The sequence below is a fragment of the Canis lupus genome, unplaced genomic scaffold (assembly GCF_011100685.1).
Source record: "Canis lupus familiaris isolate Mischka breed German Shepherd unplaced genomic scaffold, alternate assembly UU_Cfam_GSD_1.0 chrUn_S1541H1729, whole genome shotgun sequence".
In the NCBI taxonomy this organism is placed as follows: Eukaryota; Metazoa; Chordata; class Mammalia; order Carnivora; family Canidae; genus Canis; species Canis lupus.
The window spans coordinates 33,524-60,164 of NW_023330380.1; the positions used below are offsets into that span (position 1 = coordinate 33,524).

Below are 26,641 nucleotides of genomic sequence, written 5' to 3' on the forward strand. Positions count from 1 at the left end.
CATGAAAGAAACCCTGACACCTTAGATCTCTAATCTGTCTTAGGTACATGAAAATCTCCAAAAAAACCTGATTTCTTCTGCACAGATCCTATTGTCCCTTACTCTCCAGTAAGGGTGGCATGTCCAAGTTTGAATACAGAGTGAAAATAACATTATGATGTGATGTTACAACTGCACATCTACGGTCACACTCAGAGGCGTTTGCTGGTCATGCAATAATTTCCATTCTACAAAGAACTTGTCAAACTCCTCTGTAAGAAATGAAATTATAACACAGAACACCTATAACCTGACCTCAAAAAGCTTTTGCTAGATTCATGAACTTGGCACTGTTTTCCAGAGGTATCAACCCAGGTCCAAATTTGAATTTGAACTGGTCTGAAATCCAGAGTCCACTGCTTCTTGGTCAGGAGGTGCCACAGAGCAGATGGTAGCAAAATAGTCGTAAAAAGTTATGTTCAGTGGGAGGCTGGGCATTTCCCTTTGGAATAAGAGTCCTTGTTAGTTTGCTTCTCTTCAGTCTTAATGTGGAAGAGAGTTATGGGAACATAATAAAATCACTGTGGTTCAATCAGGTCTGGATGCAGTTATTGCCCCAAAAGTAAGCACTTAATTTCCTTCTTATAATTTCCAAGCATTGACAAAGACACATCGCTAACAAGACCCAATACATACTTATGTGTTCAGACAAATATTCTTTCAATATAAATAGAAGGAAAGCATAGGGAGCGGGGAGCATGACGAGAGGGTCAAACATACTGACTTCAACCCCAGGTCCTCAGCATCATATCCACTGTCAACCCTGACTGCTCACTGCCTCTCACCTGCATGTGGCCCCCACTCTCCCCAAGGCTGAAGGAGAGGTAGGTTCCTCGATACACCCCATATGAAATCCACACTATCCCAATATAAGATCATGACAAAGACCCAGGTTTAAATATCAGTGTCCCCTAATTTCAGTTGAAGGCCATATCCCATGAACACACCAGATAGATGGTTCTTCCATACATACAGAACACACACTTCGCACAACACAAAATATTTCCAGTATGGGACTGTGTTCGGGTTTGGAGTGAGTGAGTGACGCTGTGTGTGTGGGTGTGTGCGCCCATGTGCACCAAAGTTAGGAGACACATCCCTGGACTGCTTCCCCAGACCTCTGTCCCTTCTTGCTCATCCTCTTGGTAGTTCGGGCTCTCCCTGGCACACGCGGGACTTTGGCCACGTCCCCGGCCACCTGAGGTGGGAGTATCCCAGCTGCAGAGGTGAGCAGGTCGACGGTCTGCTGAGGATGATTCTTCGGCATCTCAGGTCTGTATTTGGAGTGGTGAAGGATGACTGCGTTCACAGGAAGAGCTATTTCTCTTCTCCTGACATTGAGTTCAGGCTTAGGGCGGTTGCATTCTTGGAGGCATCTCCACTGGTCTAATGTCATTTGTTGTCTGGAGGTCTCTTCCCCACGCTCCTCCAACTCAGGATGGTTCACGGAGGGATCCGTTGCCGGCTCTCCTGAGGCCTCACCCACCACCGTGGGGTCTGCCTCGGGAGATGCGAGTCCTCCCTCCTCGACTGACTCCCTCCCAAGGTCTCTCTCCAGATCAGTCTTCTGCATATAAAAGAGGACATAGGCAGGTTGGTGCAGCGCACAAATCACATCACAGGCGCTGACCTTAGCATCATCCATTTTATACCACTGGCCATTTCCTGCCTTTATGAAACAGAAGTAATGTCCGCTGTGGCAACTCCTCCCAGCGTGCACCAGCACGGCATAGAGCACATAAACCAAGGGTCCTGCCCTCTGCTCAGACAGGTAGTGTTGCATGTCAAGGCGCTCAGGATATTGCACCTCCTTAGTCATATTGTTGCCTGTCAAGTCTGAGAATCGTCTCAAGACCAGGATGAGGACCTTCGGGGAAGTGTGCAAAGTCAACACCTTGGATGCAGGCACCTTCTCCAGACACTTACTACAATGGTAGGCATTTTCACCTTCCAGCAGTTCGGGCTTCACCAACTGCTCCAAAGCTTGGCTGACGCTGTGAGCATCCCCGATGTCCAGGCTGATGTCCAGGTAAGGTTCCAGAGTGCTCGAAATGCCTTGGCAGTGGAGACACTGGATTTGAGACCTCCAGTACCCCCCAAATAGTTGCTGGATGAGGGTGCTGTCCTGAGGACGCTCAGGGTCTGAGAGCTTGTCCTCAGGCAAGCACGCTTGCTGCATTGCATCCAGAATGAACATGAGATACTCATGGGCATCTTCCTGCTTGTGTCTGTGGAAGGCGGCGAGCAGGAGTGGCAGGGGCCGGAGCACACGTCCAGGATGGCTGAGAACCCGCGTCAGGTGAGCCTGCAGGGTACACAGCATGCAGGATGTCTGCCTCCTACAGGTGGTCCCGTGCTGCTGGGACAGCATGTAGCTGGCGAGGGGCTCTGTGTAGGTCAGACACTGTAGGGTCGCATTCACATAGCAAGTGTTGCCCATGTTCTGAAGCCCGGCTCCCACCTGGGAAAGGCTCTTCCAACTCAGAGGCGTCTTGGTGGGAGGCAGCCCTGCTGATGCGGGAGCCAACAGGTCAGTCGGGGAGGAGAGAGTCTTTGATGCAGGGGATGTCGTCTCGGGCACAGAGGGTCCTCCGTGGACTTCAGCACCGCCTCTCCTTGACCAGCATGACTGGGGTTTGGGAGAGGCGCTGAACTGAGGCTCCTCTGAGGGGTGGAGGTGGGCAGCCTCCATGTCTGCAGAAACAGTGTCCACAAGATACATTCAACCAGGAACTTCGGTTCGCAAAGAGATGCTCCTCTCACTGTGCCAGTTTCCAAATGTCAGATAGTGAACCTCACCTCCACCTTTTATGGCTTTTGGGCCCTGGGATAAGGCACAAAATCCTCTCATCCACTCTAATTGCTAGATTGGATTACAGGATTTGGGTGTGGTCCCTCCCTGACGGAGACCATTCAGGTCAGCCCAGCTCCTATTCTTGCCTCCCACAACAGGCAACTTTCAGATTATTCTCAACCTCCTTAACTGTCCCTGCACCTTTCTCAACAGAATTTGTTCAGAGTTTCTATGTTCAGAGGAAACCTTTTTGAATGTCCTTTCCTTTGAGTAACCCCAAGCAAGCCAAGGAGTGTTAGACGTTAGTGCTCTAGGACAGGGAAGATCACTTTCCCAAAGGAGCTCAGGTATCACATAGGAACTCGTTCTCCTCACCAGCAGAATGTTTGTAGCTGTAACCAATCATTTGGGAATATGGCATCCATTGCTTGGCTTCTACACTTCCATCTCTCTGGACTATGATTCCAATCTACAAAGATTGTGAATGTTTTGATGAATACCAGTTTCTGCCTTGGTGTGACCCAGGTCCACCACAACAGGAATTCTCTCACTGGGAAACATTCTTTTGGGAAACATTCCTTTGAAACTCCCTTTCCTACAAGAGTGTATATCTTAAATCCAGTGTTTATATGCCTCATTTTACCTGTCCAAGACCGCGGGACCTTGGACACAAGGCATCAAGCACCAGATGCCCCGTAACACACTGGGACGCAACCCTCCTTCCCCTGGCCTTGGGCTCCAGGAGGCTGAAGGAGAATGTGGAGCCGGGGAGTCAGTAGGACCAGCGGCACCAGGCTGGGCTGTTGAACCAGGCTGAGAGGGAGAAGGCAGGGAGACGAAGGTGAGGAATGGGGCTGGTGACCCGAACACCAAGGCTATATGACAGACCCCGAGTACGTGTGCATGCACAGTGTGCAGGGTGGCTGCGGGCAGAGCCAGGCTGGGCGAGGCAGGCAGAGGAGCTCCCAGACTAACAGGGTCCACATTTGGGTGATGGAGCTGTCCCTGCTGATTTGGTGTGGGGTTTGCGGCTGGAGCAGTGTCCCTGCACCAGTGAATGTATGGAGCTTGGCACATGCCAAGGCAGACCCTTTCAGATTCTGAATGTAAGAAACTGCCTGGACGACCTGTTCAGCTCCCGATAGTTAGGATGAGGGGCAGAGGTGGGCGTAGAGTGGCTGCGGAGGGAAAGGACCAGGTTGGCCCAAGCCCCGAGCAGGTGTCCGGCTGGAAGCCAGGGAAGGGAGTTCCTTCTCCTTTCCATGCCTTGATTTCTGGTGCAGGCAAGAAGCCGAGCAGAGGAAGGCCCTGCTCCACAGGTTCCCCAGGTGACCCCAGGAGGGGCAGAAGCGCACCTGGAAGGAAGACACGGAATCTTGTGACTATGTGAGGGTGAGTGTGCGCTGCGTCCCGGGCTGTGCCCTTCTGGACTCGCTGGGCTCCATGGGCCTCCTGGGGGTGGCGGGGCTCCACTTCCTCTCTGACCAGTGGCAGTTGAGCAGCATGGATTTGCACACTTTTTTCCCTTGGTGCCCATGATGTTGCCTTATGCCTGGTATTTGTGCGAACACTGGCTGTTTGACGTGTGAAGGTCATTGGCGGGCACTCCTGGAGCACATACCAACCTCAGAGAAGAACAGGCCGCTGTCCTTTGTGACACATCATCCCACACTGCCCATCCCCACTCAGGAGCTCCCACCATGACTCTCCAGCTGCAGGACTCCTATCGCCTCATGAGCAGAGAGGATGGAAGCGCTGGTCCAATGGAGGAAGCATCGCTGTGAGGCAGGACTTTGCGTGTCCCCCCCATGTCTCAAGGGCATCAACAGCATCCTGTCAGGCCTTGTTTGGACGAGTCCTGGAGCCAGATTCCCTACTCCTAGGTCAACAGATCCCAACTCTTTCTTTCCCTGTTCCGGGGGAGGGGGTGGTTACTAAGGTCGTGGGCGTTTGTTGGTTTCTTTCCTGAATGTTCATTTTGCCTTGGTGCCGGGGCCAAACTCATGGAGTCCCGTGTGTTCTCTTTTCCCACAGCGTCCACACATGCAGATGTTCGTCTACACCACCAGGAGGCCTTCTATCCCTGACCCTGCCCTGCCGATGGAACCACGTACTCAGCCCCCTGACATAAGACTCCGGTCCCATTCCACCTCTCATCTCAGAAGCCCTCAAGTTAGCCTCAGCCCACCTGGTGGACGTCCTAGTGCCCAGGAAGTGCCGATCACTGACACCCCTCAGCCGGCTCGCCAACCCTTTGTCAGGGCTGACAGCCTGGTTGTGCAGCAGAGAGCCAAGAGGCCCTGCAGAGTCTCCCTCGAGGGTCCCCAGGCTGGCTCCCAGGGCCATGGGCTGGGACACACCCAGGCACCACCCAAGTATCCTGAGGAAAACACCCGTCCCGCTGTCAGCAACGCATTGGCAGACAATTCCCAAATGCACCTCCAGACTCCAGGCAAGAAATGTGCCCAGATGCCCCTAGACAGGTCCCAGAACCCCTGAAAGAAACCGTGATGGAGCCCCAGCCAGCACACCTCCGGGATCATCAAGGAAATCCCTGTGGGGATTTCGGGGAGTCTGTGTCCTTCAGGAAGCAGACGTGCCCGTGGATGCAAAGCTGGGCCCCGGCAGCCCAGGAAGACACCTGCCTTCCGGCCAAGCAAGGGCCCCCAACCCACACCTGCCACACCTCACCTGGAGATGCTGCAGCCGTGCACCGAGCCCCCACGGCCACACTCTGCGCGGGCCCCCACTCAGCCCCTGAGAATGGTCTTCACCAGATTGGACAGAAGGTGCTGGAGCTCCCGGTTCCTCGCAGCTCCCTCATTCCTTCCTCCGAGAAGCCAGGCCCTGCTCAGGGCCCTCCTGCCCCCCACATGTCGGTTGGAGCCTGTTTCTGTGGCCCCTGGAGTGTCCTCCACAGTGACCTACAGGTGTCCTCATCCTCAGAAGACACTGAGAGCGAATGAGCCAGCTCCTGGCCTCGGACATTGTCCTCCACCCCACTGCACCCTGAGGGGGTGACTGCGGACCTGAGGACGTGGCCCCTACTGGACTCATGTGGGGAATCAGCACTTTCTCAGCTGCTTTGCATGGAAATTTCTGGGTCCACAGCCTGCTTCCTCTCATGCTCTGGGGCTGTGCACAGACACTGAACCCCAAAGACACACAATGCACTTTTTTTAGGGAAATCCGTGTGCTGTGGAAAAGGCTACTCTTCCCTCTGGAATGTCAATTTTCTCTTCAGCAAATAGATTCTCCAAGAAGTGGAGGGAATTTCGAATGAGCACTTGTCACTCCAATGGAAATAGAAACTCAGACTTTAAGCTCTCATTGGCATACACATGTCTGCATTTGGGTTTTCAGCTGGGAACAGCCCCTGTGGGCTCTGCAAATGGACATTGTGTTTTCTCCTGAGATGAGTTTTCTAGACTGTGGTGGTAGCTTTGTGGGCACTTTGATGGGCAATATTTCTTTTTTTTTTTTAATTTATTTTTTATTGGTGTTCAATTTACTAACATACAGAATAACACCCAGTGCCCGTCACCCATTCACTCCCACCCCCTGCCCTCCTCCCCTTCTACCACCCCTAGTTCGTTTCCCAGAGTTAGCAGTCTTTACGTTCTGTCTCCCTTTCTGATATTTCCCACACATTTCTTCTCCCTTCCCTTATATTCCCTTTCACTATTATTTATATTCCCCAAATGAATGAGAACATATAATGTTTGTCCTTCTCCGACTGACTTACTTCACTCAGCATAATACCCTCCAGTTCCATCCACGTTGAAGCAAATGGTGGGTATTTGTCATTTCTAATACCTGAGTAATATTGATGGGCAATATTTCATCTGTACATTTCGATTATTCTCAGCCATAATTTAGAATTGTGTGTAGTGTTTTATTTCCCTTAATAAAATGTTACCACTGATGAATAGCGTGCATGTGTTTCATTTGATTTGGTTTCTGGTTTTTTTTAATCTCAGCAATTCTGAAACTCTCTATAGTTCATTTAATTCTTCCAGCCTTAATTAACTGAGAGGAGACAACAGCGTGATAGTTTTGGGGGATATGTAGACTTTGAGGGTCTTCTGCACACCCAGTCTCCTTGGTGAAGTACTGCATAGGGAACATTGACCCTGTGCACCCTGTGAGGGAGCCCTGTGTACTGTATGGGCCCTGGGTCACAGGTTGGTCTTTAATGGGATGAGTGGGTGGTTTCCCTCTATACATATTCTGGATCCATCTTTAATGTTGGATCATGATGCCTCCTTTCTGAGACCAGGGCAATGAGGTTTTTTACCCTCCTGATGATTTCCTAAGGAGGCAATGGTTGACAAGTCGTCCAAATAGCACGAGACCAAGGCCACGGTCTCTCTCTCTCTCTCTCTCTCTCTATCTCTCTCTCTCGTTCTCTCTCTGTCTCTCTTTCTCAGGGTTATCTCTGATATGGGCCCATGGAAACAAAACAATACAACACCATGCCAAATGAAACCAAACCACACCAAGCACTTCCATATTTGTATTCAGAGAATTTCTTTTTTTTTTTTTTAGAAAAACAACTGACTGCTCTTTTCTCACTCCAGAGCATCTGCTTAAGGGTGTTCCCTCTGTCTGTGCAGATGCCTGTAGGTGGAGGTAGAGGAGCTCCTCTATGAGCACACTAGGGTTTAAAAAGTCAGAATGCAGTAGAAAAGCCACAGTGTGCGATCCTTCTCCCGCCCCCAAGCCCTAAGTAACTCCCATTCAGGCAATCATTATGTGACCCAGGTCAGAGTATGGCCCCTCGAGCCTCAAGCCCATGTCTCATCCCATGAATGCCGCCCTATTGCTATCTCATGGCTTCTGAGGAAAATGCAGCTTCCTGGGCCCTCATGGTATGTGTGCAGTAATAGAAATGTTCCCTACTTTCTGGAAGCCTATGAAGATCCCAGAGGTCCAAGGGTGCGAAGGCCTATCATCACGAGGGGATGCTGGGATTGGAACTAGCAAAGTAGCCTAAGAATTCTTGGACTTGCAGGAATATAGGGCGCAAGGGTGAGGATGCAGGCAGGCTTGAGCATAGGGCGTTAATGCTGGGCTCTCCAGCAGAATTGGGACTTCATGTGCAATTGAGAGGATTCCTTCCATGTGCACAGGGAGTCCAGAGAGAAAGGCTAGCGGAAGAAGGTCTGAGCAGGCCTGTTCTCGCCCTCTCATCACCTTACATATCTTTTGCTTCTCTGCCATCAAAAAACCAAACCAAACCAAACCAAAGCAAACCCAACCAAACAGAGCCAAACCTATCTTCCCAAAGCAAAATCCACTCTCATCCAGATATGGAAGACGACAGAGTTATCTGAACAAGCTGGTATAGGTTATGGATATTAGTAATAGATGGATTTAGCACAGTTGGATGCACATTGGGTGAATCCTCCCCTCCTTCAGCCTTGGGGAAAAATGGGGCCACTTGAAGGTGGCAGGATTAGAAGCAGTGAGCAGCCAGCTTTGAGTGTGGAAATGATGCTGAGGACCTGGGGTCAGTGTGAGCATGTCTGACCGTGTCCTCATGCATCCCTCATCCCATTGCTTATCTTCTCTTTATATTGAAAGACCATTTGTCCAAAGCAGCGTGGGTGGAGTGTTGGCAGCAATGTGTTCGGTCATATACAACCAGCACCGATTTGAAAACCCAGGGCACCTACACAAAGAAATGACAAACTACCGTGTAAGTCGATGACCTGCAGCCTTGTATGGTGACAGACTTCTTTTCAGGAAACTATGGGCACAAAATATATATTGAGAAGTCAACCCATAAACACGGATGCTTGATAATATTTGGAAATGCAAAGAGGCAATGAAATGCTTATATTTCAGGAGTTACATGCATCCTGCCTGATTATATCATGCTGGTTGAATCACAGCCCCTTCACAATCTACCCCCACCTTTGACTGAAGAGCAGGTGCCTGGCAAGGACCCATCTCCCACAGGGAATTGCTCCATATCCCAGCAACTCTAACATGTCCAGAACACTTGACAGTCATCCGTCTGTGTGACAATCTCCTGACAAGGGAGAGGTGGGCACAGGATTTCAGATCACTTCCACTCCAATTTTGGTCCTTGGGTGACACCTCAGAAAGACATTCTCCACTGAATGAATGTGGGTTTTGAGGTTAACTAATGGGTGCTATGTAACAATTATATTTCTTAGGGGCAAGATGGACTAATGCATTGTTGAAAGGTAATTAATGCGTAATTATGCAGATTCTTATGATTTGGGAGGCCATTCTCATGCTGTTTTAAACTTTGGTAACATATACATGCATTCAATTTTTCCATTATTTCCTTTAAGAATGAATTATAAAATTCACGAATCACAGTTATTAGAAAAATAATGTGACAGTTTGAATTTTGTAGAGAAAATATCAGGGTTTTTAAAATTTTTATTTATTCATCAGACAGATTGAGATAGAGAGCTAAGCGGATAGATCTGTGCCATTTGGAGGGTGAGACAGAGCCTCTCACTGAGCAGGGATCCAGACTGTGCACGGCAGACCCCAAAACCAAACCACATTGTTGGAAAAATCTTGAAAATGTCTCTGAGTTGGGAGGTGGATCGGACACGAGAGAGGAGGTCAGTGTAGCAAAGTGCAAAGGACTCAGTGCTTCCCACACCCTGAAATACTGAGAAACACCGGGCTCCCCGGATCTAATCGACTTGGATGTGGGGACATAGATGCCAAGACATGAACACGTTTCACTGTTTGTTTCTGTTTAAGATTTATTTGTTTATTTGTTTGAGACAGGGAGAGACCAGAGAGAGACCACAGAGTAGCGGGAGAGAGGGGGGCCGACAAAGAGAGGGAGAGAGATTCTCAGGGAGACTCCCCAGTGGCGGTGCTGCTGGATTCGGGGCTCCCTCCCACATTCCTGAGACCCACATGTCTGGCGTTATTTTTCATTTCCGGGTAAGAAGCATGAGACAGCAAGGCCCTCAAGCAGACATTATCTAGGACACTCCAAGGGCAAAAGCAGCCACATTGGAAGGAATTGGCAGCATCGGATTCCCTCCTGACGGCGGGGCTCTTCCTTATCCACCACCGTCTCCCGTCTCTACACCCAGAGTGTCTTCACTCCATGCTCTTCCTCCATGAGGGATTTCTTAAAATTCCATTCTCTCCCCGAGGTCCCTTCCTTGCTTATGGAGTCTTCAGGTTCCATGTGTCCTTCAATTCTTTGCTTCTGTGTGATCGCTGGCATGTGAGCCCCAACATGCTAGAGCCACCACGTGGAACTGATTTACTGAGATGTCTCCAAATGGAAAAATCCCTAATGCAACAAAATGTATTGATTCCATATATATTCCAAATCGTGTATCACACACAGTATCACTAAAAATTTTAAAGACAGCTATGGTTTTCTTTTTAATATTCTCCTGGCTATTCAGGGTCTTTTCTATTTCCACACAAATCTTAAGATGATTTGTTCCAAATCTCTAAAGAAAGTCCTCAGTGTTTTGATAGGGATTGCATTAAATGTGTGAATCGCCCTGGGTACCCTTGACATTTTCATAATATTACTTCTTCCAATCCTTGAGCTTGGAATATTTTTCCATCTCTTTGTGTCTCCCTCCATCTCCTTAAAAGTGTTCTGTAGTTTTTAGGGTTAGGATCCTTTACCTCTTTGGGCAGGTTGATTCCTAGGTATCTTATGTTGAATAGCAGGGGTGAGAGTGGCCATCCCTGCCTTGTTCCTGATCTTAGGGGAAAGGCTCCCACTGTTTCCCCATTGAGAATGATGTTTGCTGAGGGGTTTCCCTAGATGGCTTTTAAGATGCTGAGGAATGTTCCTCTATCCCTACACTCTGAAGACAGGATTAGCTCGGTCCACTGCCAGAAGAGTGAATGCAATGGCTTCTTCTAAAGAAACTAAAACACTGTATTGAAACCTTCTCATCTCGCCCTCTGGTAACAGGAGGCTAATGTATTTTATGTCCCCTTATCACCACAGGGGTGGGGTTCTTTTCCCATTAAAATGAGCACTTTTAATAATATCACTGTGGAATGGATTGTTCTCATCTCCATGCCTTTACTGTGCTTGATTTCTATGAAGTGGAGAGGCAGAGCTAAGATGTGGTCCATCTGTGGTGTCTTCTATTGGAGCAGCTGGTAATGGGATGATGCACACCTCACGGGAGGAGGCAAGCTCCCTAGAAGCTGTTTCCTGTCTCCTGCCTGCGCTCAAACCTGCCACGAGACACATGCCCTAGGATATCTCCTGTGAAAAGTCCTGACTTTGTTTTCTCCTCCAGGACAACACAAAAGCTCAGGATGGGAAGTCAGGTAATCCTTATGCTTACATTCACCCACCATGGCCAGGAACCTACCCTCCTTGTCAAGCTCACAGATCATTGATTGGATGTGGCCTCCCAGATTAAACCTCCATATCCTGCCATGGAATCTAGCCTTGGGGCTGTCCCCAAAACCTAGTTTCAGCCCAGATTTCTATTGTGAACACAATTCCAGCCTGACATCTTGCCACAGGTTGATGGAGCCAGGACTCAACACATTGTTTCCTGGAAACAGGTATGAGGTCCACCTAGAACTCCATCCAGGATTGGCAATTCTGGTGTCCCAGGAAATAACTCATGAATCTGGGGATCCCTGGGTGGCTCAGCGGTTTGGCGCCTGCCTTTGGCCCAGGGCATGATCCTGGAATCCCGGGATTGAGTCCCACGTCAGGCTCCGGGCATGGAGCCTGCTTCTCCCTCCTCCAGTGTCTCTGCCCCCACTCTGTCTATCATAAATGAATGAATGAATTAATTAATTAATAAATAAATAAATCTTTTAAAAAAAAGAACTCGTGAATCTGTTCTGTGGGAGGCTCTGCAGATTCTTTGGTCTGTCCTCATGACTAATAGATCTTGATATAGAGAGACACCCCTTGAGTGACTAATGGATACCTGGACAGGATGAGCATTGAAGTCCAGACACCTAACCAGAGAATCCATATGCTGACTGTCCAGCCTCCACCGTCCCCACAGTGTGCTATCCAACCATCTCCCATCATCCCTCCTCGGGGTCTCTGCTAGCCTTGGACAGAGATGGTGTGCTTCTGGTTCAATCTACTCCCTCCCCCTTAATTTCTCATACAAGCATCTTCCTGGTCAGAGCTCTCATAATTGAAGAGACCCTGAAGAATAATGTCCCTATGTCCCATTGCATTTCCTCTTAAATGGCTGCTGGCGCTTCCCCTATATTGAGCCAGTGAGTAGGAGTGAGAAATTCCCATGGTGGGAGGATATGAATTTGAGCTGCAGGTGACCTAAAGGTGGCTGTGGAATTCCACTCAGGGGAAGCAGGCAAAGAAGCCTCTGTGAGGAGCCAGCCTGGAAATAAAACAACTGTTTCAAGGTTCTGAACTACTGGGGAGAAAAAGCCTGCACACCAAATCATATGTGGGAATTTTTTATTAAGAATAAAAAACCACACCACTTCCTAATAACATTTTAGAGCAAAAACAAACAAAGCAGATGCAATATTCTGCATAACAATTTCAGAGAAATAATATCAACAAGTACAGAAAATGTCTTCTAGGAGAAAACATGGTGTAATTTGCAGAACTCTGAATGGGATCTTTTTCTAAATCAGAAATTCAGACATTTATAAAACAATTTCAGATTAACTTGTTAATTTCTGTTTACAACCAAGTTACAAATTGCCAGGATGATTTCCCTACATTTGTTAGAAAATGGATTTCACTAAGACAAACTTGACATTCCGGATTGGATGCACGCTTTGACAGTCCTATAGATTTACCTAAAGAAAAACTGCAGCATCTGTGTAGTGGGGGGAGTGTATGTGTAGGCGCACAAAAGCAGGACACCCAGCACGTTGTGGACTTGACCGTTTCCATCCAGTTCAGCGGAGGAATTGCTGGTTCACCACAACAGTCCAGGTGGGGACATATCCTCATTCCAACAGACACCTCCTCAGGGTCCTCTGCTGTGGAGGACAAGTCCCCGAGTCCATGAGCTGTCTCATTCCCTATGACAGTCTTCAGAGGACGGGGATACCTGCAGGTCCTCTTAGGGAACTCTTGGCAAGACATGCACACAGGTTTCCTCACTCTTTACGACACAATAAACTGTATTGGTCAAAAGAAACACAATTCCCAGACATGAAAGAAACCCTGACACTTTATATCTCTAATCTGTCTTTGTTACATGAAAATCTACAAAAAAGCTTGATTTCTTCTGCACAGATCCTATCGTCCCTTACTCTCCAGTAAGGGTGGTATTTCCAAGTTTGAATACAGAGTGAAAATAACATTATGATGTGATGTTACAACTGCACATCTACGGTCACACTCAGAGGCGTTTGCTGGTCATGTAATAATTTCCATTCTACAATGAACTTGTCAAACTCTTCTGTAAGAAATGCAATGATAACACAGAACACCTATAACCTGACCTCAAAACGCTTTTGCTAGACTCATGAACTTGGCACTGTTTTCCAAGGTATCAAACCAGGTCCAAATTTGAATTTGAACTGGTCTGAAATCCAGAGTCCACTGCTTCTGGGTCAGGAGGTGCCACAGAGCAGATGGTAGCAAGAGTTGTAAAAAGTTATATTCAGTGGGAGGCTGGGCATTTCCTTTTGGAATAAGAGCCCTTGTTAGTTTGCTTCTCTTCAGTCTTAATGTGGGAGAGAGTGAAGGGAACATAATATAATCACTATGGTTATATCAGGCTGGATGCAGTTATTGTCCCAAAAGTAAGCACTTAATTTCCTTCTTACAATTTCCAAGCATTGACCAAGACACATCGCTAGCAAGACCCAATACATACTCATGTGTTCAGACAAATATTCTTTCAATATAAATAGAAGAAAAGCATTGGGAAGGGGGACCATGACGAGAGGGTCAAACATACTTCAACCCCAGGTCCTCAGCATCATATCGACTCTCAACCCTGACTGCTCACTGCCTCTCACCTGCAAGTGGCCCCCACTCTCCCCAAGGCTGAAGGCGAGGCAGGTTCCTCGATACACCCCATATGAAATCCACACTATCCCAATATAAGATCATGACAAAGACCCAGGTTTAAATATCAGTGTCCTCTAGGTTCAGTTGAAGGCCATATCCCATGAACACACCAGATAGATGGTTCTTCCATACATACAGAACACACACTTCTCACAACACAAAGTATTTCCAGTATGGGTCTGTGTTCGGGTTTGGAGTGAGTGATGCTGTGTGTGTGGGTGTGTGCGCCCATGTGCACCAAAGTTAGGAGACACATCCCTGGACTGCTTCCCCAGACCTCTGTCCCTTCTTGCTCATCCTCTTGGTAGGTCGGGCTCTCCCTGGCACACGTGGGACCTTGGCCACGTCCCCGGCCACCTGAGGTGGGAGCATCCCAGGTGCAGTGGTGAGCACGTCGACGGTCTGCTGAGGATGATTCTTCGGCATCTCAGGTCTGTATTTGGAGTGGTGAAGGATGACTGCGTTTGCAGGAAGAGCAATTTCTCTTCTCCTGACATTGAGTTCAAGCTTAGGTCGATTGCGTTCCTGGAGGCATCTCCACTGGTCTAATGTCATTTGTTGCCTTGAGGTCTCTTCCCAACACTCCTCCAACTCAGGAAGGTTCACGGAGGGATCCGTTGCCGGCTCTCCTGAGGCCTCACCCACCACCGTGGGGTCTGCCTCGGGAGATGCGAGTCCTCCCTCCTCGACTAACTCCCTCCCAAGGTCTCTCTCCAGATCAGTCTTCTGCATATAAAAGAGGACATAGGCAGGTTGGCGCAGCGCGCAAGTCACATCACAGGCGCTGACCTTAGCATCATCCATTTTATACCACTGGCCATTTCCTGCCTTTACGAAACAGAAGTAATGTCCGCTGTGGCAACTCCTCCCAGTGTGCACCAGCACGGCATAGAGCACATAAACCAAGGGTCCTGCCCTCTGCTCAGACAGGCAGTGTTGCATGTCAAGGCGCTCAGGATATTGCACCTCCTTAGTCATTTTGTTGCCTGTCAAGTCTGAGAATCGTCTCAAGACCAGGATGAGGACCTTCGGGGAAGTGTGCAAAGTCAACACCTTGGACGCAGGCACCTTCTCCAGACACTTACTACAATGGTAGGCATTTTCACCTTCCAGCAGTTCGGGCTTCATCAACTGCTCCAAAGCTTGGCTGATGCTGTGAGCAGCCCCGATGTCCAGGCTGATGTCCAGGTAAGGTTCCAGAGTGCTTGAAGTGCCTTGGCAGTGGAGACACTGGATTTGAGACCTCCAGTACCCCCCAAAGAGTTGCTGGATGAGGGTGCTGTCCTGAGGACACTCAGGGTCTGAGAGCTTGTCCTCAGGCAAGCATGCTTGCTGCATTGCATCCAGAATGAACATGAGATACTCATGGGCATCTTCCTGCTTGTGTCTGTGGAAGGCGGCGAGCAGGAGTGGCAGGGGCCGGAGCACACGTCCAGGATGGCAGAGAACCCGCGTCAGGTGAGCCTGCAGGGTACACAGCATGCAGGATGTCTGCCTCCTACAGGTGGTCCCGTGCTGCTGGGACAGCATGTAGCTGGCGAGGGGCTCTGTGTAGGTCAGACACTGTAGGGTCGCATTCACATAGCAAGTGTTGCCCATGTTCTGAAGCCCGGCTCCCACCTGGGAAAGGCTCTTCCAACTCAGAGGCGTCTTGGTGGGAGGCAGCCCTGCTGATGCAGGAGCCAACGGGTCAGTCGGGGAGGAGAGTGTCTTTGATGCAGGGGATGTCGTCTCGGGCACAGAGGGTCCTCCGTGGACTTCAGCACCGCCTCTCCTTGACCAGCATGACTGGGGTTTGGGAGAGGCGCTGAACTGAGGCTCCTCTGAGGGGTGGAGGTGGGCAGCCTCCATGTCTGCAGAAACAGTGTCCACAAATACATTCAACCAGGAGCTTCGGTTCGCAAAGGGATGCTCCTCTCACTGTGCCAGTTTCCAAATGTCAGATAGTGAACCTCACCTCCACCTTTTATGGCTTTTGGTCCCTGGGATAAGGCACAAAGTCCTCTAATCCACTCTAATTGCTAGATTGGATTACAGGATTTGGGTGTGGTCCCTCCCTGACGGAGACCATTCAGGTCAGCCCAGCTCCCATTCTTGCCTCCCACAACAGGCAACTTTCAGATTATTCTCAACCTCCTTAACTGTCCCTGCACCTTTCTCAACAGAATTTGTTCAGAGTTTCTATGTTCAGAGGAAACCTTTTTGAATGTCCTTTCCTTTGAGTAACCCCAAGCGAGCCAAGGAGTGTTAGACGTTAGTGCTCTAGGACAGGGAAGATCACTTTCCCAAAGGAGCTCAGGTATCACATAGGAACTCGTTCTCCTCACCAGCAGAATGTTTGTAGCTGAAACCAATTATTTGGGAATATGGCATCCATTGCTTGACTTCTACACTTCCATCTCTCTGGACTATATTCCAGTCTACAAAGATTGTGAATGTTTTGATGAATACCAGTTTCTGCCTTGGTGTGACCCAGGTCCACCACAACAGGAATTCTCTCACTGGGAAACATTCTTTTGGGAAACATTCCTTTGAAACTCCCTTTCCTACAAGAGTGTATATCTTAAATCCAGTGTTTATATGCCTCATTTTACCTGTCCAAGACCGCGGGACCTTGGACACAAGGCATCAAGCACCAGATGCCCCGTAACACACTGGGACGCAACCCTCCTTCCCCTGGCCTTGGGCTCCAGGAGGCTGAAGGAGAATGTGGAGCCGGGGAGTCAGCAGGACCAGCGGCACCAGGCTGGGCTGTTGAACCAGGCTGAGAGGGAGAAGGCAGGGAGACGAAGGTGAGGAATGGGGCTGGTGACCCGAACACCAAGGCTATATGACAGACCCCGAGTACGTGTGCATGCACAGTGTGCAGGGCGGCTGCGGGTAGAGCCAGGCTGGGCGAGGCAGGCAGAGGAGCTCCCAGACTAACAGGGTCCACATTTGGGTGATGGAGCTGTCCCTGCTGATTTGGTGTGGGGTTTGCGGCTGGAGCAGTGTCCCTGCACCAGTGAATGTATGGAGCTTGGCACATGCCAAGGCAGACCCTTTCAGATTCTGAATGTAAGAAACTGCCTGGACTACCTGTTCAGCTCCCGATAGTTAGGGTGAGGGGCGGAGGTGGGCGTAGAGTTGCTGCGGAGGGAAAGGACCAGGTTGGCCCAAGCCCCGAGCAGGTGTCCGGCTGGAAGCCAGGGAAGGGAGTTCCTTCTCCTTTCCATGCCTTGATTTCTGGTGCAGGCAAGAAGCCGAGCAGAGGAAAGGCCTGCTCCACAGGTTCCCCAGGTGACCCCAGGAGGGGCAGAAGCGCACCTGGAAGGAAGACACGGAATCTTGTGACTATGTGAGGGTGAGTGTGCGCTGCGTCCCGGGCTGTGCCCTTCTGGACTCGCTGGGCTCCATGGGCCTCCTGGGGGAGGCGGGGCTCCACTTCTTCTCTGACCAGTGGCAGTTGAGCAGCATGGATTTGCACACTTTTTTCCCTTGGTGCCCATGATGTTGCCTTATGCCTGGTATTTGTGCGAACACTGGCTGTTTGACGTGTGAAGGTCATTGGCGGGCACTCCTGGAGCACATACCAACCTCAGAGAAGAACAGGCCGCTGTCCTTTGTGACACATCATCCCACACTGCCCATCCCCACTCAGGAGCTCCCACCATGACTCTCCAGCTGCAGGACTCCTATCGCCTCATGAGCAGAGAGGATGGAAGCGCTGGTCCAATGGAGGAAGCATCGCTGTGAGGCAGGACTTTGCGTGTCCCCCCCATGTCTCAAGGGCATCAACAGCATCCTGTCAGGCCTTGTTTGGACGAGTCCTGGAGCCAGATTCCCTACTCCTAGGTCAACAGATCCCAACTCTTTCTTTCCCTGTTCCGGGGGAGGGGGTGGTTACTAAGGTCGTGGGCATTTGTTGGTTTCTTTCTTTCTTTCCTGAGTGTTCATTTTGCCTTGGTGCCGGGGCCAAACTCATGGAGTCCCGTGTGTTCTCTTTTCCCACAGCGTCCACACATGCTGATGCTCGTCTACACCACCAGGAGGCCTTCTATCCCTGACCCTGCCCTGCCGATGGAACCACGTACTCAGCCCCCTGACATAAGACTCCGGTCCCATTCCACCTCTCGTCTTAGAAGCCCTCAAGTTAGCCACAGCCCACTTGGTGGACCTCCTAGTGCCCAGGATGTGCCGATGGCTGACACCCCTCAGCCGGGTCGCCAACCCTTTGTCAGGGCTGATAGCTTGGTTGTGCAGCAGAGAGCCAAGAGGCCCTGCAGAGTCTCCCTCGAGGGTCCCCAGGCTGGCTCCCAGGACCATGGGCTGGGACACACCCAGGCACCACCGAAGTATCATGAGGAGAACACCCGTCCCACTGTCAGCAACCCATTGGCAAATAATTCCCAAATGCCCCTCCAGACTCCAGGCAAGAAATGTGTCCAGATGCCCCTAGACAGGTCCCAGAACTCCTGAAAGAAACCGTGATGGAGCCCCAGCCAGCACACCTCCGGGATCATTGTGGAAGCCCCTGTGGGGATTTGGGGAGTCTGTGTCCTCCAGGAAGTAGACGTGCCTGTGGATGCACAGCCAGGCCCCTGCAGCCCAGGAAGACACCTGCCTTCCGGCCAAGAAACGGCCCCCAGCCCACACCTGCCACACCTCACCTGGAGATGCTGCAGCCGTGTACTGAGCCCCCACGGCCGCCCTCCGCGCGGGCCCCCACTCAGCCCCTGAGAATGGTCTTCACCAGATTGAACAGAAGGTGCTGGAGCTCCCGGTTCCTCGCAGCTCCCTCATCCTTCTTCCCGAGAAGCCAGGCCCTGCTCAGGGCCCTCCTGCCCCCTACATGTCGGTTGGAGCCTGTGTCTGTGGCCCCTGGAGTGTCCTCCACAGTGACCTACAGGTGTCCTCATCCTCAGAAGACACTGAGAGCGAATGAGCCAGCTCCTGGCCTCGGACATTGTCCTCCACCCCACTGCACCCTGAGGGGGTGACTGCGGACCTGAGGACTTGGCCCCTCCTGGACTCATGTGGGGAATCAGCACTTGCTCAGCTCCTTTGCATGGGAATTCTCGGGTCCACAGCCTGCTTCCTCTCATGCTCCTGGGGCCGTGCACAGACAATGAACCCCAAAGACACACAATGCACTTTTTTTAGGGAAATCCGTGTGCTGTGGAAAAGGCTACTCTTCCCTCTGGAATGTCAATTTTCTCTTCAGCAAATAGATTCTCCAAGAAGTGGAGGGAATTTCGAATGAGCACTTGTCACTCCAATGGAAATAGAAACTCAGACTTTAAGCTCTCATTGGCGTACACATGTCTGCATTTGGGTTTTCAGCTTTGAACAGCCGCTGTGGGCCCTGCAAATGGACACTGTGTTTTCTCCTGAGATGAGCTTTTCTTGACTCAGTGGTGGTAGCTTTGCCGAAACTGTGATTGTCGATATTTAACCCAGGCTGTACGTTTATTCTTTAGTGTTAATTTAGAATTGTGTGTGTTGTTTTTCTGTTAATAAAGTATTAGCACAAATGAATAGTGTGCATGTCATTCTTTTGATCTTGTTTTGTGGTTTTTATTGCTCAGCATTTCTGAACCTCTCCATAGTTATATTAATTCCTCCAGCCATAATTACTTGAGAGGAAATAGCAGCTTGATAGGTTCAGGGGATACGTAGACATTGAGGGTCTCCTGCACACCCAGTGTTCTGCATGAAGTACTACCCAGGCAACGTGGATCCCTGAGCATCCTGTGTGGGTGCCATGTGCTCCGCATGGGGCCTCGGTCACACGTGGTCTGTAATGGGATGAGTTGACGGTTTCATTCTTTATATATCCTGAAACCCACTTCAATGTTGGATCATGATGCCTCCTTTCAGAGGCCTGAGCATGGAGATTTATCTCCCTCCAGATGATTTCCTAACAAGGCAATGTTTGACTAGTGGGCATGTAATGGTCCAAATAGCACAAGACCCAGGACTGGGTACTTCCCTCTGACTGTCTCTCTTTCTCTCTCTGTCCCTCGTTCTCAGGCATATCTCTGAAGTGGGCCAATGGAAACAATACAACACCATGTGATACCAAACCAAATGAAACTCAGCAAAACCAAACCAACCCAAACGAAACCAAACCAAAGCACATCCATGGTTGTGTCATGAGGATTTCTTTTTTAGGAAAAACAACTGACTGCTCTTTCCTCACTCCAGAGCTCCTGTTCAAGGGTGTTCCCTCTCTCTGTGCATATGGAGGGTAGAGGAGCTCCTCAATGTGCACACTAGGTTTTTAAATTCAGAGGGCAGTAGAGAAGCCATGGTGTGGGATCCTTCTCCCACCCTCAAGCCCTAAGTAACTCCCATTCATGCAATCATTATGTGACCCGGGTCAGAGTCTGATCCCTGGAGCCTCAGTCCCCTGTCTCATTCCATGAAAGCTGCCCTATTGCTACCTCATGGCTTCTGAGGAAAATGCAGCTTCCTGGGCACTCAAGGGATGCATGCCACAACAGAAATATGAGGATCCCAGAGGTCCAAGGGTAGGAAGGCCGATCCTCACAGGGAATGTCGGGATTGGAGATAGTGAAGTAGCCTAAGGATTCTTGGACCTGCAGGTATATAGGGCACAGGGCTGAGGAGGCAGGCAGGCTTGAGCAAAGGGCCTTCAGGCTGGGCTCTCCAGCAGAACTGGTACTTCATGTGCTTGGAGGGAATTTGGTCCATGTGCCCAGGGAGACCAGGGAGAAAGACTAGCAGAAGAAGTCCTGGGCAGGCCTGTGCTCTCCCCTCTAGTCACCTCACGTGTCTTTTGCTTCCCTGCCATCAAAACACCAAACCAAAGCAAAGCAGACCAAATCTATCTTCCCAATGGAAAATCCAGTCTCATCCAGATATGGAGGAAGACAGAGTTATCTGGACAAGCTGGCATAGGTTATGGATATACCATGAGCCTGAGACACTAAATCTCAAATTGTCAAGAAGCAAAACTTGTATATGGAGAACAATAAAATTCATTCCAGTGACAAGAAGCCAAACATAAAGAATGTATCTATAAAATATGAGTGTAAAAAATTGAAGTTACCAAATGTCTTAAAATCGAAGAGTTGAGAAAACATGAAACCAGTGGAAAAGGGGAAAAAGACAAAAAAGCATCATAGAAGTTTAAACTGCAGATATAGGAATCATTAGATGAACAGTCACATTCTCTATACTGTGTTGTCCCACACCTGGAATACGCAGCCCTTTGATGTCCATACACATGGTGTTCATGGCATCTTGGGAGCTGATCTCCCGGGGGAGGGGCCTGCTGCACTGATGCTCAGGGTCTGTTCCTGGTCCGGCTTACATGTCCCCTTGCCTCGGGGCTGGGCTCACTGTGAGCTCTTTCTGGTTTTCCTGCGTGGCTTTGTTCCCTGAAAGCCCCCTGTGCCTCTTTAGGAGACCAACACGAAATGGCTGGAATCTGATCTCCAGCCTGAGAGCAGAAAGGTCAGGGTCCCGCTCTTCAGTAAGCACTCAGGGCCAAGCAGGAGTCACTGGGGTGTGCCAGATGCTGCAGACGCCTGTGGTGGGCGCCCAGACCAGTCTGCCAGGAGAAGAGAGAGGGTTGCCCTGTTACTGTTCCTTCCAGGGTCTCTGCACTGAGAACTGTCCCCCGGGGGTGCACCTACACTCTCTGCCTCTCCCAGGGGAAGGGGCAGGGTCCCCACTTCCCTGTCCTTTGCAGGATTCCCATGTGGAGAGTGGTCAGCCGATTAGGCAAAGTGGTTCCAGTTTTAGGACCAACTGAGCTGAGATTCCCCTCGCACTCTTGTTGGCCATGACCAGTGTCCACACCCCAAGGCTTGGGAACTCCACCCCCGTGGGCACCCCCATTCTTTTTGGGACTCTGAGAATTCTGAGACACTGTGTCCAAAGTAGTGTCTGCCCATTTCACCACCTGAGCTCATTTCAGGCAAGGTTGTGTCTCACCGGATCAGATTGCCAAGGCAGATTGCAATGTGGGCTCTGTGGCCCTTCCCTTTCCCGATTCTGGGGTGTGTAAACTGCCCGCCCTGCCATTCACCTTCTGATATATCACTTTGGATTCACGTCTCGCATCTCCCACCTTGCAGAGGGTGGTCGCTTTTCTACTGAATTGCTCCAGCAATTCTTTTATTAAACGTCAGGTGGGATTCCTAGCTCTTCACAATGATCGGATAGCATCTACCTACCATCAAGGATCCAGCTGAGCGGAGGTCCCCAGTTTTCGACAATCTTGCCCCTTCACTATCTTATTTCATTGCAATTGTAATTTGCCAGTGTTTTACACAGTTGACCTCACTGAATTTTTAAATATATTTATTCTTGCGATAAGAATAATCAATTATCTCAGGTTCCTCGGGGAGTTGGTACATACACAATGCCTAATATATTCAGTAAGTAATTATGAAAATACAAGTATTGTGATGAATCAATTTTGAGTTTATGATGTGCATAGAAACAGGGTTAGAGGATGACAATACCTTAGTTCAAATCCAACAGTAGATACGGACGCATTTATGGGAAGCTGGAGTCCATTGGGGGTCTGTGTCCTGGGGCAGCCAGACTGGGGGACCCCGGGGCCCCCCAAGCCCACTAGGATATGGGCCAAGGGCCTGGCCAGAGCCCTTTCATGCTCAAGCCTTCAGGAGGCCCCAGCAGGTGCGGGCACTTCTCTGGGAGCTGCGCGTGGCCCCACGCACAGAGCTGACGGCCCCCGGGGCTCTGGCCTAGTCGGGGTCAGAGGGTTACAGCCCCCATGATGAGAGGTCGTGTCCACAGGACAATTCATGGGATGCCCCCGCTCTCCTCTAGGAATGGGTGCATCGTAGATGCATGGGGTAATAATGACGTGGTCCTGCAGCGCTGGAAACTGTGAGTGACTCCGGCTCCTGCAGGAGGGCCTTCCCTCTCCAGGAGGGCAGCGAACGGGCTGTGGGGCGGGGTGGGCTGCACCCTCACCCCACACATCGGCAATTCCCGTGACAGGGTAAAGGTCTAAGGCCCCTTCGGGAAAAGAGCGAAGGAGAGCGGTGGATGGGGTGCGGGCTTGGTGGGAGGCACTGGGACCCCTTAGGGAGACCTTCTCCATCCCCCCCAACCCTCTCTCTGCCCCACACCTGGGACCCAGAGCAGAGGGGGTGGGGAGCATCGCACTCCCCAATCTGGTGGCACCTGCACCCGGGGGCACAGCAGGTGCTCAGGACGGCCGGTGAGGGCTCCCGGACCAGGCGGCCCTCGCCCTGTGGGAGATGGGATATTAGAGTCAGTGGAAGGACACCCCCAGGGGCCCCTCTGGAGGGAGGCAGCCCAGAGCCACAGGAGGGAAGGTGGCGGTCCTGGGCGGCTCCTGGCAAGGCCTGGCAGGACACAGAGCCCGAGCCCTCCTGCCTTGGAGCTTCCCAGAGTGACAGTGTGTGCAGTGAGGGCAATGACAGGCCAGACGCCCAGCCCCCGCCAGTCCCCGGACACCTGCCAGTGGACTCAAGGGGCAGGTGGACAGGGACCAGGCTGAGGAGGGAGCCCCGCTTCCCCAGGAGAGACGCTGATGGTCACCCCGCTGGGCCTGGGCTCCCCACACAGAGGCTGTGTGCCAGCCCCTCCTCGGGGAGCAGGCCTGTGGCAGGCAGGACCGCCAGGTGGCAGGGGCACGAGGAGCAGGACTGGCCTTTGACACCCCGCGCGGGAGGCCGGGGCCCCGTGTCCTGCAGGGCTTCCCCGGGACACCTGCATGTGACAGAGCCCTGTCTTCTGACGCCTGTGCCCGCCTGTCCCTCCCCAGGGCCATCTCCTGCATGCTGGAAATATGGCTGGATTATTATGGGGAAGACTTTTGTCAGTTCCCAGAATTTCCGTCCCTTATGAAACTTCTGCAATTGGTAAGACAGCACATGCCAGGCACAGATGTGCATCTCCGGGCCCTGTGTTACCTGAGGCAATTCAGACACCTCCAGGCCCATCCTTCTCTGTTGGTAACCAATGTATGTCCTTCTGGTCAACCTCTGCATGCAGAGGTGAAGAGACCCTCTTTGTGTGCTTCCTTTAAGTATAATGAGTTCTTCTGAAGAATGTGATGAGTTGAAATTGTATTTTCAAATCATGAAGCCAGAGCCTGTGCCAGACCTTCTACTACCTCTCATAGATTTGCTCTAATTCTAAATGTAAAATTAGGAGAAGTGGAAAAGGATAAGATAAGCCATTGCCTTTTTACCTCTGAGAATTGGATGCCATTTCTATGTAATTTTCTTCTGAGACAGCCATTGAGTTGGTTAGAAAAAGGCTTTTACTGATGAGATATTGTTAAGCATTCTTGTATCAATATTCTCAATTTAGCAACCAGAAAATTTTTCCTCAGGAAAGGAGTACTATGTGATGAAAACCCAGTATTCAGCATATTTTTCCCCCATTTTTTGGAAGTGACATTTCACACACAGGTGCCAAAAGTGAATTGGGGTGGGGAGAGTGAGAAACTTTCAAATTTATAGTTATTACAGAAATCGTGGAAATTATGATCTGACTGGAAAGCAATCTTGTATCACCTCCCAAAGAATCATGGTCTTTTTTTCAATAAAAAGCAGACAAAAAATTGTTGTTTCCTGCCTTGTTAATGTTCTCCATTCTCACTGGTGTGAGGTGGGATCTCATGGTGGTTTTGATTTGTATTTCCCTGATGGCCAGTGATGTGGAGCATTTTCTCATGTGCTTGGTGGGCAGGTCTATGTCTTCCTCTGTGAGATTTGTGTTCATGTCTTTTGCTCATTTCTTGATGGGATGTGTTGTTTCTTTTCTTTTGAGTTTAATAAGTTCTTTATAGATCTTGGATACTAGCCCTTTATCTGGTGTATCATTTGCAAATATCTTCTCCCGTTCTGCAGGTTGTCTTTCAGTTTTGCTGTGCAGAAGCTTCTTATCTTGATGAAGTCCCAACAGTTCATTTTTGCTTCTCTTTCCCTTGCCTTCATGGATGTATCTTGCAAGAAGTTACTGTGGCCAAGTTCAAAAAGGGTGTTGCCTGTGTTCTCCTCTAGGATTTTGATGGAATCTTGTCTCTCATTTAGATCTTTCATCCATTTTGAGTTTATCTTTGTGTATGATGTAAGAGAATGATCCAGTTTCATTCTTCTGCATGTGGATGTCCAGTGTTCCCAGCACCATTTATTGAAGAGACTGTCTTTTTTCCAGTGGGTAGTCTTTCCTGCTTTGTTGAATGTTAGTTGACCATAAAGTTGAGGGTCCACTTCTGGATTTTCTCTTTTGTTCCATTGATCTATGTGTCTGTTTTTGTGCCAGGACCACAGTGTCTTGATGACCACAGCTTTGTAGTACAACCTGAAATCTGGCATTGTGATGCCCCCAGCTATGGTTTTCTTTTTCAATAAATCCCTGGGTATTCGAAGTCTTTTCTGATTCCACACAAATCTTAAGATGATTTGTAGCAACTCTCTGAAGAAAGTCCATGGTATTTCGATAGGGATTGCATTGAACGTGTAAATGCCCTGGGTAGCATTGGCATTTTCACAATATTAATTCTGCCAATCCATGAGCATGGAATATTTTTCCATCTCTTTGTATCTTCCTCCATTTCTTTCAGAAGCGTTCTGTAGTTTTTAGGGTATAGATCCTTTACCTCTTTGGTTAGGTTGATTCCTAGGTATCTTATGCTTTTGGGTGCAATTGTAAATGGGATTGACTCCTCAATTTCTCTTTCTTCAGTCTCGTTGTTAGTGTACAGAAATGCCACTGACTTCTGGGCATTGATTTTGTATCCTGCCACACTGCCAAATTGCTGTATGAGTTCTAGCAATCTTGGGGTGGACTCTTTTGGGTTTTCTATGTAAAGTATCATGTCATCTGTGAAGAGGGAGAGTTTGAATTTTTCTTTGCCAATTGGAACGCCTTTTATTCCTTTTTGTTGCCTGATGGCTGAGGCTAGGACTTCTAGTGCTATGTTGAATAGCAGTGGTGAGAGTGGACATCCCTGTCCTCTTCCTGATCTTAGGGGAAAGGCTCCCAGTGCTTCCCCATTGGGAAAGCTGCTGTGGGCTTCTCGTAGATGGCTTTTAAGATGCTGAAGAATATTCCCTCTCTCCCTACACTCTGAAGAGTTTTGATCAGGAACGGATGCTGTATTTTGTCAAATGCTTTCTCTGCCTCTATTGAGAGGGTCAGATGGTTCTTCTTTTTTTCTCTTGCTGATATGGTTAGTCACATTGATTGTTTACGTGTGTTGAACCAGCATTGCATCCCGGGTATAAATCCCACTTGGTCATTTTGAATCATCTTCTTAATATATTGTTGGCTTCTATTGGCTAGTATCCTGTTGAGAATTTTTGCATCCATGTTCATCAGGGATATTGGTCTCTAATTCTCCTTCTGGGTGGGGTCTTTGTTGGGTTTTGGAATTAAGGTGATGCTGGCCTCATAGAAGAAGTTTGGAAGTACTCCATCTCTTTCCATCTTTTAAACCGCTGTAGTAGAATAGGTACGGTTTCTTCATTAAGCGTTTCATAGAATTCTCCAGGGAAGCCATCTGGCCCTGGACTTTTGTGTCTTTGGAGGGTTTTGATGACTGCTTCAATTTCCTCCCTGGTTATCGGCCTGTTCAGGTTTTCTATTTCTTCCTGTTCCAGTTTTGGTAGTTCGTGGTTTTCCAGAAATCTGTCCATTTCTTCTAGATTGCCTAATTTAATGGCGTATGGCTGCCCATAATAAGTTTTTAAAATCGTTTGTATTTCCTTGGTGTTGGTAGTGATCTCCCCTTTGTCATTCATGATTTTATTAATTTGAGTCTTTTC

At 49.6% G+C, this 26,641-nt stretch overlaps 2 protein-coding genes across 2 annotated transcripts; both read right to left on the reverse strand.

Annotated features, from left to right (window-relative positions):
* Window positions 1-1,123: 1,123 nt before the first annotated feature.
* Window positions 1,124-2,731, reverse strand: LOC119878356 (ubiquitin carboxyl-terminal hydrolase 17-like protein 6). The gene has a single exon (XM_038588971.1). The coding sequence runs from the start codon at window positions 2,729-2,731 to the stop codon at window positions 1,124-1,126; it is 1,608 nt and encodes a 535-aa protein (XP_038444899.1).
* A 9,578-nt stretch (window positions 2,732-12,309) lies between these two features.
* Window positions 12,310-16,144, reverse strand: LOC119878357 (ubiquitin carboxyl-terminal hydrolase 17-like protein 6). The gene has a single exon (XM_038588972.1). It carries the CDS (start codon window positions 15,702-15,704, stop codon window positions 14,097-14,099), a length of 1,608 nt encoding a protein of 535 aa, XP_038444900.1. The 5' UTR covers window positions 15,705-16,144; the 3' UTR covers window positions 12,310-14,096.
* Between the last annotated feature and the right edge of the window lie 10,497 nt (window positions 16,145-26,641).